At 40.0% G+C, this 14173-nt stretch overlaps 1 protein-coding gene across 2 annotated transcripts in view; it reads left to right on the top strand.

Annotated features, from left to right (window-relative positions):
* Positions 1-14173, top strand: part of LRP6 (LDL receptor related protein 6) — a 115839-nt gene that overhangs the window by 46659 nt on the left and 55007 nt on the right. For both annotated transcript variants that reach the window (XM_064736911.1, XM_064736905.1), the window contains exons 4-5: positions 8413-8609; positions 9451-9582. In XM_064736911.1, the coding sequence (XP_064592981.1) occupies positions 8413-8609; positions 9451-9582 (329 nt within the window). The remainder of the gene's footprint in view (positions 1-8412; positions 8610-9450; positions 9583-14173) is intronic.

Raw genomic sequence — 14173 nt, 5'->3', positions numbered from 1 at the left:
CCCAAAGCAGTCCAATGCTTTAGGTTAAGTTTCTTTTTCATACAAATTCATACATTTCAGTACCAGGAATATGTCGTGGCAGTATGCTAATATATTACTATTTGAGGGGCAGAAGGGGAAGTCATTCCTAGAAAGGAAAGCACATTTGACTTCCCTTAAGCACTCAGAGGCACAAACCAATACTAACAGCACCTGTTTTTCCCTAGGCATGGGAGAAAGTTCTGAAGATTCAAAAAGCAGTCAACATCTGTATCTAGGCATTTTGGTTTCATTTTTTATTCTTTGCAGTTACATCATAAGGGGGGGAGAAAAAGAACTGCAGAAGTTAAGCTGTTCTGCAGTGGGGTTTTATGTTTTGGTTTTTTTCTGCTGTGACCTCTTAGCCTCTGCCTGTATTAAGAAAAAAGATCTTCTGTCCAAAGTGTTGGGGGTTTTTTTGTGTAGATGCTGTCTTTTGGCTATCCAACAAATTTGGCTTTTTCAATGAGATATTTTACAGCTGTAATTCGTATTTTATCTCTTAATTATTTTGTTCATCTTTTTCACTAACTGATTCATCAATACTAGGAAAGAAAACAGTTTCTAATTCTGCAGGTGAAGCAAAAGCCTTTTAGATTTTACTTTTCTGTGGAAAAAATCACCCCACCAAACCACCCAAAATCCACAAAGCCTTTAATCTTTTTTCCTAGCCATCTCCAAGCCCTCAAAAAAAAAAAAAAAAAAAAAACAACAAATAACCCCACCTACAGTTATCCACCAACTCTTAAGAGGGCTATTAGTTAGGGGTTTTTCCTTAAGATTTAAGTGTGGAGGAGAACAGGATCATTATCAAGCCTAATCTAATTTAAACCAGACTCAGTTCTGGTGATTTTTTTTTTCCTTGATATTTAGACCATTTTTCTAAATTGCTGCTTTATATTTATACTTAGTTGGTTTGAGGTTTTTTGTTTCTAAATTTCTCTTGATCAGAATAGATAAGGCATCAGAAAAAGTAGTAACACCTTCACAAGGATAAAAGAATCTAATGTCCTGTCTGGGAAAATATATGCTTCTGGAAGTTGGCCCTATTGAAATGAAAAAGGCAAATGGGTTATTGAAAGACATATCTTCATAAAAATTGGGTCATCTGGATAGTTTTGGTAACTTAGAAAAGGAAGCAGATGTGTAAAGAGGTGATCTGTCAAGTTTTTTACTGTTGCATGACGAGAGGTGGGAAAGAGTCTGTAGTAGGTAAGCAATTGTAAAACCTTCATGTAAAGTAGGATGCATAAGTTTTAATTGCTTTGGGAGAAAAATTTGGTAGGAAGTAACATCCTTCTATAAAAAATATTCAAACAGTTTAGAGAGAACTGACTTTGTGGTTTGGAAAATGAAAAAATGCAGTGTCAATAGGAAAATATTTTAATTGATGTCACTGACAGTATTAAAGTATTGAAGTTCAGACCTCAGAGATCTAAAATTTGGAAGGAGTTTTCTTCAGAAATTAGTGATGGATTTCCTACAGATTTAGAAATATAAAACTTCTTTTGTTCTTTTATTCTTATATTCTGAACATTAGCTTCTACACCTGACACTACACAAGAATTAAAACTTTTAAGATATATATCTCCAAGAAATACTTTGATCTGAATTATGGAATATTATATGGAGTTGGGAGGGAACCACAAGGATCATTGAGTCCAACCTGCCCTGCACGGCACCCGGCAATCCGCAGGACACCCCGACAGTCCTGCACGGACACCCCGACAATCCTGCACAGACACCCGGCAATCCTGCACAGACACCCAGCAATCCCTGCACGGACACCCCGACAGTCCCTGCACGACACCCGACAGTCCCTGCACGACACCCCAACAATCCCTGCACAGACACCCAATAATCCCTGCACGACACCCCGACATCCTGCACAGACACCCAGCAATCCCCCCCTGTGCATCCCTGAGAGCGGTGCCCAAACGCTCCCGCAGCTCTGGCAGCCTTGGGGCCGTGACCATTCCCTGGGGAGCCTGGGCAGTGCCCGACACCCTCTGGGGGAAGAACCTTTCCCTGATCTCCAGTCTGAGCCTGCCCTGACCCAGCTCCAGCCGTTCCCTGGCTCCTGTCCCTGGTCCCAGAGAGCCGAGCTCAGGGCCTGCCCCTCCTGCTCCCCTCAGCACAAGCTGTGACTGCCATGGCTGCCCTCAGCCTCCTCCAGCTGAACAGACCAAGTGCCCTCAGCTGCTCCTCACACGGCTTCCCCTCAAGGCCCTTCACCATCCTCATGTTCTCTTTTGGACACTCTCTAATAGTTTAATGTCTCTCTGATATTGTGGCACCCAAAACTTCACACAATATTTGAGCTGAGGCTGCCCAGAGCAGAGCAGAGTGGGACAATCCCTATGTGGCCCAGCTGGGCCTGATGCCCCCAGAACAGGGATGTCCCTCCTGGCTCCAGGACACTGCAGCCTCATGTTCACCTGGCCATTGACCAGGAGCCCCTCCAGGTCCCTTTCCCTGGCACTGCTTTCCAGCCTCACTCCAGTGTGTCCAGGGCTGCCCCATCCCAGGTTCATGATGGACATGAATCCTTTACTTGTTGTTTGCAGGGGTCTGGAAAGTGAAAGAATACAATAGGCTGGTGGGAGGATTCTATAGAGAGAGAAACAAATTATAAGCCTTGATTATTGGGGTTTGGTGGAGCTTTTGTCACATCTTCCAGTAGTCACAGTGAGCCACTAAAGCAGTGTGCGTGACAGCTCTGGCAGTAGTACTCAGTTAAATATGTGGTAGAGTCATAAATTCGTGAGAAAACCTCTCTAGCAAATTTTACAGGGATGATTATGGTTCATTACCTGCTAGCCCTGGGATTTACTAGCCCTAGCTGCTCCAGTGTTGGGCTCATTAGAATAAAGACGAAGAGCAAAGAACTTGATGACTAATGCCCTTGATTTGCCAGTGAGAGAAAGGAATGAACAGTTTTTCATGTCAGAATGCAATAATTACAGAACTAAATTGATGCATAGAAGAGGTGGTTTAGTTTTTTGTGCAGCTCTTGCCCTGCTCTTATCAGAAGGAGCAGTTGCTTTTTGTGGGACTAATTAAACAAAACTGAAATGCAGACAGCTCTCCTGTGAGTAGAGTCCCCAAGATAGGTTGGCCTGCTAAAGCAGTTCTTGAATTAATTTCCCCTTCCTTTACCCTGCAGCAGCAGTTCTAATTAATAAGTTAACACGTTACTGGCTGAAGGGAAATGCACTTACAAGGTCCCCCAGGAAGTGTTTGTGCTAATGAGATGGTTTTTGAGGCCACTGTAAGAAAACATACTTTCAGCAACTGTCAGAAAGCTGGGAAGCTCTTGCAAGAGGTGAATGTCTTAAGTTTGCACTTGAGCATTGATATTTTTCCAGTTGCTCTTTTCAAGCATCAGCTCATGTCTGTCTGCCAGATGATTAGTTGCAGATGTGTTGAAACACTGAAAATATTGTATCCTTGCATTTAGAAGAGGATCTTCTTCCTTATTTGCCTATAATGTGTACAGTACATGACATTATGTACAAGGTATAAAATCTCATGTTCTGTTTATATCTTCTGTATATTTCTGGGTGATGAAATTGCTTAACACCTTCAAGCAATGAAGAACCAGTCAGTGGTGAGAAGCCTCTTTCAATACCTCACCAACACAGACCAGTGCAGAAGCCAAATAATGCCCTAATTAAAACTGCTAGAGAATCCTGCATAAACAGAATTAATTAGATTATTTGGACATAAAGCTAGGTTGAATTTCTTGGTTCTTCCCCAAGGTACTTCTGGAAACAAAAATGCTGAAAATTGGAGCTTCAAAACATCTGTTTGCCTGAAAAATGACCCACAGAATCACCTCATTTGTCAACTATAATTTGATTTCTGATTGACTTTTTCAGACTTTCATTGCAGATGGGATTTGAAATGTCATACTTGAAATAACCTTTCTGTTATATATTCTTTCTGGAAACACATGGCAATTGTGGCTTAAAGAAGTGGCAAAAGGCAAAAACACTTCAGTCTGAAAGGAGAGCATTATATCCCACAAATCATGTTTCTTGCTTACTTTTTAATTAAAAGTATACTTGTCTTCTGATAGGAATATTTGGACAAGCATTCATGGTAAAAATACATAAAAATGCATTACTTTTCTGAGTTTGCGTTGCAAGTGTTTTTGTCAGGTTGGCAGGAGAGGAGTTTTGTGAGTTGAGGGAACCAGAGCTCCCTGCCCTCCCTGTGGTATCCCTCATGTGGTATTTTATGGGTGCATCTTAATCTTTCATCCTGCTTCATCTGATTCATGCTCTGAGTGCTTTGGCCACTTGCTAACATTTCCACTTGTCACTTTCCGAGCTCCTTTTGTAATTCCCACTTTAACTTGTTTATTGTTTGTTTCCTTTATCTTCTTCAAGTGTTTCACAGGACTCTTTACAGAATAAAAATAGAACAAAGGTGAATATATTTAAATCAAATCTATATTTTCTCCAGACACTAGAAAACTCTACCATAGCAAATATTTATTGTAATGGCATCTCTGATTACTGTGATGATAAATAGTTGTATTTGGGAAATCATGATATTCAACACAGAGTGAATTTAATTTCTCTGGAAACTGCATCTTTTCTCTCTCTGTTTCTCTCCTCACCTTCCTTCTCTGCTGTCCCTTTACACATTTCCTTCCCAGCCAACTCAACAGAGATGTTGGCCTTTTAAATGTCAATCACCATACAGATTTTTAAAGAAAATTTATGTGATTATATGCCTGGTGCAGGGAATATTATTAAAGTTTGTGTGTGCTTGGTTCCATCTAATATAGATCCAATTTGCATCTTGCTGAGGCCCTGGAGATGTCTCCTGAATGAATACCATTACTCCTTATCCCCAGCTCCCACTTTCCCATTGTCTCAGGCGTCTCTTTTAAACAAGACTAATGACACAAGTGCAGCAGTCTGAAGGATCCAAGGAGCTTGATGAAGGATAAGAGGGTGGAGAGCCTTTTGCTGTCCTGTCACTTGTTGCAGTGAAGCCTGGCAAGGAGCTGTCAGTCCCCATCAGCCCAGCTGCACCTGCAGGGCTGTACCTGGAACCCATCAGGGCCAGGAATGGGGAGACCTCTCTGCTCCCCAACCCTGTGTGGGTGCTTGTGAACCACCCTGGAGGTGGGAGGCACCTGCTCCTGTTGGGAAAGATGAAAATTTGACCAGAAAGTCTCACAGATATGTATGCTTAACAGAAATATTTTTGAATGTAGAATCTGAAGAAGGAATAGAGATGGAAGCAAGTTTTGATATAGAAGAAAATAATTGCTGAACCAGTCTTACTGGATAACCTAGGAAGCAAAGGGTGTGTTAGTTAGAAGGGAGTTTTTATGACATAGAGCAAAGAATAAACCCACCACAAGCAAGATATTTTTACCAAGCAGAAAGATAGCACAGGTGAACAAGTTAGCAAAGTTGCAAGTAGAAAAAAGGTCTCAGAATTTTCCACTGCAAGAAAACTGAATAACAGCTTCTAGCTTAAACTGTAATGCACTAACTTTTAGTGATTGGAGAACAGTAACATGAATATGGTAATTATAGTAGTTATGATAGGCTATAGGTAAAAGTTAAGGTATAGATTGGTTCTACTGTATTAAGATGCTCAGCAAAGTATATAATGCAATGTATCCAAAACCAAAGGGTCTCCAGGCCTGCCTGCAGCTGGAGCTGACAGCTGTGGGCACAGCTCTGTCACCCACGACCCTGGACTGCTGTAACCTCTTGGTTACAATAAACTGCATTTTGGAGAGCCCCTGGAGTCTCACATCCCTCATTTCAGCTCTTACATGCTCCCATCAGCACTGTGCAGCAGCTAAGTGCTACAGGTGACACTGGCCACCTTCATCCACCTGGATGTGTTTAATAAATAATTGGTCTAGGCAGAAGTCAGAGCCCCTCATCTTGCTCACCAAAAGCAGAGAGAGCTCTACAGTTCCTAGTGCAGGTTGTGCTGAAGCACAGCTGCTCACAGCAGCCATCAGAAGGTCATTTCTTGCTCCTCTTCTTCCTTTTCCTGTTTTCTAATAGCTGGGCTCTGCAGCCCATTTCCACTCCTCATTAGGGTGTGGAGACTCACTGAGCTCAACTGAAGCCCTGGGAAAAGCCCTTCTGGTTTTGCTGGTTGGAAGTGAGCTATCACCTTGTACTGGCTTGCTGGAAACAAAGATTACAGAGTACATCTTACTGGTAATGTGATCTTAATGAGATGCAAGAAATACACACTTGTGTTTGGACCCAAAGCCATCTTCCTGCATTGCAACCTTATATCTGCTGAGAAAACTAATACAAGTTGAGCAGTAATTGCTTCAAGGCTGTGACTGACAGCACAGTCAAATGAAGGGGTTCTGAATCTCTCCAGATAAGGGCTGGCTTGAATAAGGGTCACAGTTCACCTGATACATTGTCATATGAATAGAAGGCTGTCTGAAAGTTAGGTATGTCTAACAGCAGCTATTGCACTCAAAGATTTATTCCCTCTACTGGTGGGTACAAATCACATGTAAAATTTCTTGGTGTTTTTTGGGTTTTTTTTGGTTGGTCAGTTTTGTTTTAAAGTTAGTCAGAATGTTTCATGAAACTGTGGGTCCTTTGTTATGGGAATGCTGCCTTTGGTGCAGGTTTGGTTATAGTGAGAGTTTTGGTCTTTGATGCTTCTGTTTCCTATGACAAAATGCTGTATGTGTTATTTGTCAAATGTAATACAATATGTCATACATAAAGACACAGTCTCCTAGCCTGCTCTAAACTTCAAAATTAAAATCTAAACTCTAAAATTCAAATCTGAAGATATTTAGGGTTTGGGAGTAGGGTTGGTTAAACTGTTTGCAGAAATAGAATGCCTTTATACTTGTGTATGGTACCAGAATGTGTTGTGTCATTCTGGCTTCACTGTTTGGCTGGCAGGTTTGAGCTTTAAATTATGTAACAATGCTCTTTTGTAAGATGCTTAGTTGGTGCATTTAATTAGAAGCAAATATATACCTGACTCCAGACAGAGATAAGAAAGAAGAGATACTATGTCCTACTTTTGAGTGCAAAATACCAAGAAATAGAAGATTTAATTTCATGTAGAATTGGAACACTAGAGTGATAAGCAAGGGAATCTATAGGAAAAAAATAAAAACTTTAGAGATAATGCATCTTTTTCCAGAAGCTAAGGTGAAAGGACAGTAATGACTATAGTTTCTTTGTATTCAGAAGACACCTTCAAGCTTCTTGCTTTAATATACTCTTTAATACAGCAAATATTTGGAAAATAAGAGTATTTTTGTCATCTGTTAAACCACTTCAGTTAGACTTATTTCCAGAAGTCATGCCATTTTCTCAGTAAATGTATGGATGATTATCCATACATTCCAGGAAAGGGATGGTGATCCCCACTGTTCAGAAGGACCTTGCCTAGGTGGGAACACACTTGCACTTAGGCAGTTAAGAAGAAAGGAGGTGGGAAGAAGCACTCCTGTAAGTGGTACTTGAGTGGTGACCATAATTTGTGTTGGTCCAGATGACCTCTGTAGTCCTCTCCATCTTAAACTTTTCTGTGATTCTGAATAAATAAAAATAGGACTTGAGCTACTTAATTCCAGTTCTGAGGATCTTAGGTACACATAATTAGTTTCTACATCACAAGAACCTGGAAAAACTGTCTTCAGTAATGTTTGTGCTGCATTTTTGTGATGGCTAATGAGCATGTCTTTGTATATATACATAAAATATATGAGTATATGCTTTAATTTTGTTTGTGAACCTGGAGAGAGGCAGTGACCCAGTTTGCTCAGAAATTATATCATTACCATGGCAGAAAATCACTAGAACTCTGTTTAATGGCACTGCTTATAGTGAAAACAATAGCTTCATTATCATAATAATGAAGTAACTTTAAGGATTTCTTTAGACTGAAAAGCTACTTTACAGTATTTTTTTGATGGTTGAAAAGAGGAACTGGAAGAGATGGATGGACAGCTAATTGACCATTTTGTCTCAGTGTGAAATCTGCTGAGGCTGGAATTGGTGGACATGGTGTATCAGCAGGTAGCAGTCAGACTTGCATCAAATCAGCTGGTGTTCATGTGGTGGCAGAGAGCCCTACAGGCATGGGCTGTTCAAGGGATAAAAAGGACCAACAGATCTCAGTAAGGATTTCAGGTAGCATCTCTTGGGCTTCTCAGCATCAGTAGGCAGCCTCAAAATACTATTCCTGTGCTGTTCCTTCATATCATTCCCCAAAGCAGGGGCAGTATATTTGTTTCCCAGAAATAAATAAACACAAAGTTCTGATCAACAATACCCAAACTTCTTTTCACAGAAGCTGTGTTCAGACAAAACTGTCTCATGAATTGTGTTTGAGCATTCATTTTCTCCTGTGCTCTATTAGGCAAGCAGTGGTTAAAGGCTCCCTTCCACATCCCTTTGCTCTGACACTCTTTGGGGACACGTTGTACTGGACGGACTGGAACACACATTCCATCTTGGCCTGCAGCAAGTACTCCGGGGAGGACCTGCGTGAGATCCATTCCAACATCTTCTCCCCCATGGATATCCATGCCTTCAGCCAGAAGAGGCAGCCAAATGGTAAGCTGTCTTGCTGTCCTTTTTTTTAATTGCAATCTGGAACTGATTTGCAAAAATCTTTAATTAGTCTTTCTGGATGGTGCTGGGTGGCTTCAACCACGTCATGAGGCAATTTTTCCAGTGCAGAGAATAGTAAAAGATCCAAAAGGAAACCAGATATTTTCTGCATTTTTTGCAGGGATTTTTAAGTGCAAGAAAACCCCTTCATTTCTTTTTTTTTTTTCTGCCCAACACATTTATGCTCTTGTCGTATTTTTCTGTTTCCTGTACCATAACTTCAGGCAGCACATTATTTTTATTTTTCTAAGTGGTAGCTCCTGAGTGGAAAGTAGTGTTAATTTGGCAGATGATATTAAGCAGTACTAGTGTAGTAGTGTAGTAACCACTGCCTTAGTATAGTATATATAAATATAAATATAACTATATATAAAAATATATATAGTATATATAAAGTATCTATATTAGTGTAGTAACCACTGTCTTAACCATTGTGTTAATTTACTGTATTTGCTTTTTAAAAAAATATATATATACATTCAGCACCATTATGCTGAAGAGTTTGTAAAAATGAGAAGAGCAGAGCTGAAACAAAGTTCTTGTTTACAGCCAAGTGCTGCTTTCCCAAGAAGGGAAACATTCAACATCCCTGCACTTTGGTACCTTAAGTACCCCACTACTCAACACTTGGAAGTAATTTTTACTTGTTCTGTGTTTATCATTTCCTCCTTTAATCTGTGTTGCTGCCACTGATTCTACCACTCAAATGCCGTTTGTGTCTTAACACATGATATGAGGTCATTCGTTATCAGAAGCATTAATCTGTGTGATTTATGTTTAACAGCTACAAACCCATGTGGAACTAATAATGGTGGCTGCTCCCACTTGTGTTTGATGTCTCCTACCAAGCCCTCTTATCAGTGTGCATGTCCCACTGGTGTGAAACTTCTTGAGAATGGAAAGACCTGCAAAGATGGTAGGCTTTGTTTTTAAAAAATCCTTTAGATTAAGCACAAAGTAGCTTTTGGAGGGAAGGGGTTCTTCCAGCTGGACTGTGTGAATGATGCATGTTAGGGGTGGCAAATTCTGAAACTATGTGTGCTTTTGCAGTACAGGTAAAAGTGACTGGAAAATGCCCTTTACATTGTAAAAAGGAAGAATTCTTGTGATTGAAGGGCAGGTTACCTCCAGTTACCAAATTTAAGTTGCAGTTCTGTCTCTTGTCACTAATTCCCTGCAAGTTTTGGGGAGCTCTGTTGTTGATTTTTCATAGAGAAAAAGATACCTACATCCTCTGTTGTCTCTTAAATATTTCTGGCATAGATCCTGAAGTATTTGGCTAATTAGATCGTACAACAACTCCTTTTTAATTTTTTTTTTAAGTCTGATTTCCATTTATTATGCACACTTACACCTGACATCTCTCTCTGAAAATGATGACATGTTTTTAGAGGTATTGAAAGCCCTAAAACTCAGGACATGATCAGGATTTAGAGCTGCAAGCTCTGACCAAAAACTGCTTTTAGTTTCTCATTGTGGGCTAATATACATGATTTTAAATTGTTATATTTTATAAGTGTAGGTCTTGTGATATTGTGTTGTGGTTGCTGTAGCACACTAACAGGCTCAAAATTAACACTGGGAGATAATTAGCTGGATCATAAATAACCATCTTTCATGCAGATCATCTCCCTAGGACAGAAGTAAATAGAGGAAGAAATGATACAGCAGAGCTTAGTGTAAATAAGCCAAATAAAATGGATACAGAAATATTTTTTTAATTGGAGTTTTATATTTCAAAAATTATTTCAGGTTTGTCAGCTATGTTCAGAGTTTTCTTTAATTTCATGCTATTTCATGCTCTCTGCTGATTATTTTTGAGTGTCTCTGTGAACCTTGTTAAAATAAATTGCTGCTTTTATGTGAAAAGCAGCTCCCAATTTAGCCTGGCAGGATTGTTTATAAGAATTTCCCAATACACAAACAAGATGTTTTTCTTCCATTTCCCTTGGTGTAAGGAGAAGCTTTAATAATACTGCTCTGGGTTGGTTGTATGCAGTCAGAATGTGACACAAATCCATGTGCTTTTTCAAAAATACTTGATATGCACAGATAAATTCCAGTGTATCAAAGTAAATTACCAAGGGTAAGTAGAAGAATGGTATTAAAAATCCACCCCAGAACCTTATTAAAAGGATTTTTCATGCAGAGATATTCAGAATCATCATTTCACTTTTTTAGCCATTTCTTACGTCTCAGAATTTATAACTGTTGCTCTTTTCTCCCACTCCCTGAACATGAGAAGCCAAATTTTCTGTTCCCAGTCAGCCATTACATGTATTTGATTTACAGAATATAAGCTTCCACTGTACTAGAAATATTGATAACCAAGTTGCTACAGTATTTTGTTCAGTTGAATGCAAAAAACTTTATACAGGAACATTTCTCTTCTGCTTGTCAATATCATGTTGCATTTTAAACCATTCTGCTGCTTTATCTTTTGGGCACATTCTGCCTCTGCCTTTTCAGGAAAAAAAAAAAAAGAGTGGGAAGAGAGGAGAAAATTGAGACTGTTTATTTAACTTGGTCTTACAAAGGAGACAACACATAACCCAGATGAAACAATCTACTCAAATTATTCATCAGGTCCACTGGTTTTGTGCAGCTTTGATCCTGTGCAGAGCTAATTTCTGACATACTCATGCAAGAAGTTCAGCATTTAGAGCTGAGCATGCCCCAAAACAGTGGGTTTTTTTCACTCCTCTCTCCCTGAAGGGAGATGCAGATCCCTAAGCACACTTAGGGCTTTTGTGAGTGACCTACAACTTTCCAGAGCTTTTCCAGGCACAGATCCCCTGGAACTCCTTCCTGTAGGTGCAAAGGCTGCAATTATTGATTTGGGGGAGGGAGGAGAGCATGGCACTTGAACAGAGCCAGAGTGGCCGTAGAACAGAGTTCAGGATGTAAATCTGGACTTGTCTCTGTGGGGATTTCCTCTCTTAGGCTCCTCCAGGACCCCTGGGAAGTAAATTTGTTTTCTCATTTTCAGGTGTGCAGCAGTGGGGGATTGATTCTAGTTTCTTGGGCTGGTTTTTTCCCCTTGTACTTACCTGTTCTCTATATCTGCTGTGAAATTAGAGTAGAACCCTGAGAACTGAACATTTTTGTTTCAGATAGTTTCAGTGTACATCTGTAATGCTGCAGTGCTGATTAAACCTCCATTTGCAATTAGAATGTGTACATGACCATGGGAGAGACTGGTGACTGAGAAGTGAAGACAGGTGAAATATTAGGCTGAGTTTCTCTTCTTTAAGGTGGTTTTTTCTTCTAGCAGTAGACAAAAATCAGCCTGGTTCCTAAACCAAATTGTTTCATGGTGAAATGAGCCTCTTTGAGGAGAGAGCTTTATTTCATGCTGTGCTGTGGAGAATACTGGGCTGTGCTGGAGGGATTCTGATGGGTGAATTTTGAGTGTGTGTTTGTGGTGTTTGCAGTGCTTTGGCATTGACAGATGATGCTGGCAGCCAAAGGTGAGGCTGGCTGACCCTCCCTGAGCAGTTTCCATGACAACCTAGCGTTTTTGAATAATCTTGGTTTATAGGAAATCTTTTCCTCCCTTGCCTTTCTCCCAGTGCTAGTTTCTCTATTTTTATAGGGTTTTTTTAATCATACCTTCGAGGATTTTTACTATTTCTGCTAAGATCTGTGAATACAATAACACACACATTCCAATTTTGCAAGATTTCTCCACAGTGTTTCAGGAAGGGGGGTGATACCTTAGAATAAAACTATTTTTCTAATACCTGATAACACAAATCAAAACAGTAAAGTATACTGAGATGTGGGCTTCTAGTGAGGTCTTAGCTTCCCCATTGCCTAGGTGAAAGTTTGTAAATCCCTGTCCCTCAAGCAAAAGAGAGCCAAGTAAGTTATTTCATGGCCAGATAGTCCCCTCTCAGTGACATGTAAAGCAAAGAGTCCTTTCTGAGCACCCAGACAGGACTTGGGGCTTCTGCCAGAGAGCTTTTACCACCTTGTGTCATATTCTTGGTAATGTATTGTTCTTCTGCACAACATACTGCAATTTCTTTTTCAGTATTGTGTGTTCTGCTGTTCTGAGTTTGGCAGTGCTACATTCAAATGATCTTTTGACAGTTGTAAGACAAACCTGAATTTTCCTATATAAATGAGTTTGTCATTGGGGTTGCATTCTTACTGGTGCCTGAAGATCTCTCTGTCCATGTGCTCAGCTTCTGTCTTTGCCTGTAAGGAGTTTGATTTGTGTCCTGCAGTTGCTTCTGCCAATAGTGAAATATGGTTTAAACTGAGAAAACCAGTGGTGACTTCAGCTGAGCAAGGAGGTGTGAGCTGACTCACAAAGAAATAGCAATGCTGCACACTTCTGTTTCAGCCTTGCTTTGGCCATTCTGTTCTCTTCCAGGAAAAGTTTTTATTTTGCCCTTTATTTTTGCCCATGGATACTCCCATCCTATTTCCCTGGTAGGCCTGGAGGCAGGAAGCAGAATTTTGCCCTTCCTTCTGCAATTTAGGGCTGTCCACTGCCTAATTTGCTTTGTCAGGAAAAGCCAGGATCCTGATTGGACAGCACAGATCAGGATGTTAGTTTCACACCTTCATTCTTTAATTTCTTTTAAAGGAAAGAATAAATATATAATTAATTGCAGATGCATGTTCTTTTGCCTTGTAGTTTTAAGGTTGAGCTTGCATGAAAAACTCTTGTTTGTATTGTTGTATCAGGGACTCTTTCACAATAGTGACTTCAAAACTGGAAAACATTTAGGAATTAAATGTTTTGGTCAAATGTGAAGTAATTCTATTTGGGATGTATTAATAATCGTGATTTCTCAGATACAGGCAATGCATTATACGTGTCTTAGGTCTAGCACTTCTTTTGTATGCATTCCTGAGCATGTGTCTGTGTAGCTCAGCAACCACTGATGGTTTTAAAGTTCAATAACTTACAAATGACTGAGGCCTGTATATCATTGAGAAGATGTAATTAATTATAAAGGTTAGAAGGGCATTGGACTTAAAGCTGTGCCATTGCATGTATCTTTGTGCTTGTTCTGATTCCCCCTTTCTCCCCCTTCTCTTGACTTCAGCTAGCACACAGATTTAAATTATTTAGAATTTTAATAGTGAATTTTTGAGGCAAGCATTAGTTCCAGTACTAATGTAATGCACCGTCCGTGAGCTTGTAATCCCAGCTTTCAAAGTGCTTAATAAAAGTAGGCTAAAGCTCTCAAAACTAAGAGTCTGGAGTAGTAAGGCTTATATGTCCATATTTAGACAAATAAGGGACTTGGCTTTCAAAAAATTGCTAACTCTCTTGAATATCCTGTGACTTGAGGCACTGCTGAAAAGAATCTTGAGCTTAGTCCACAAGTTGAATGGTTTAGAAACAGAGGGAAAACTGCCTCAGGTCTGCATATGTGTGTGAGATCAGAGTTCTGGCTGCAGCCTCCATGTGCCCTTTGAAAGCATCCGAGCCAGCTGAGGTTTGAGGAGTTTTATACGTTTGCGACTTGTTCCAGTTCCCCTCATAA

The sequence above is a fragment of the Zonotrichia leucophrys genome, chromosome 1A, assembly GCF_028769735.1.
Source record: "Zonotrichia leucophrys gambelii isolate GWCS_2022_RI chromosome 1A, RI_Zleu_2.0, whole genome shotgun sequence".
Taxonomy (NCBI): domain Eukaryota; kingdom Metazoa; phylum Chordata; class Aves; order Passeriformes; family Passerellidae; genus Zonotrichia; species Zonotrichia leucophrys.
The sequence above is the reverse complement of the archived record's forward strand: the minus strand, read 5'-3'. Positions and strand labels throughout refer to the sequence as shown.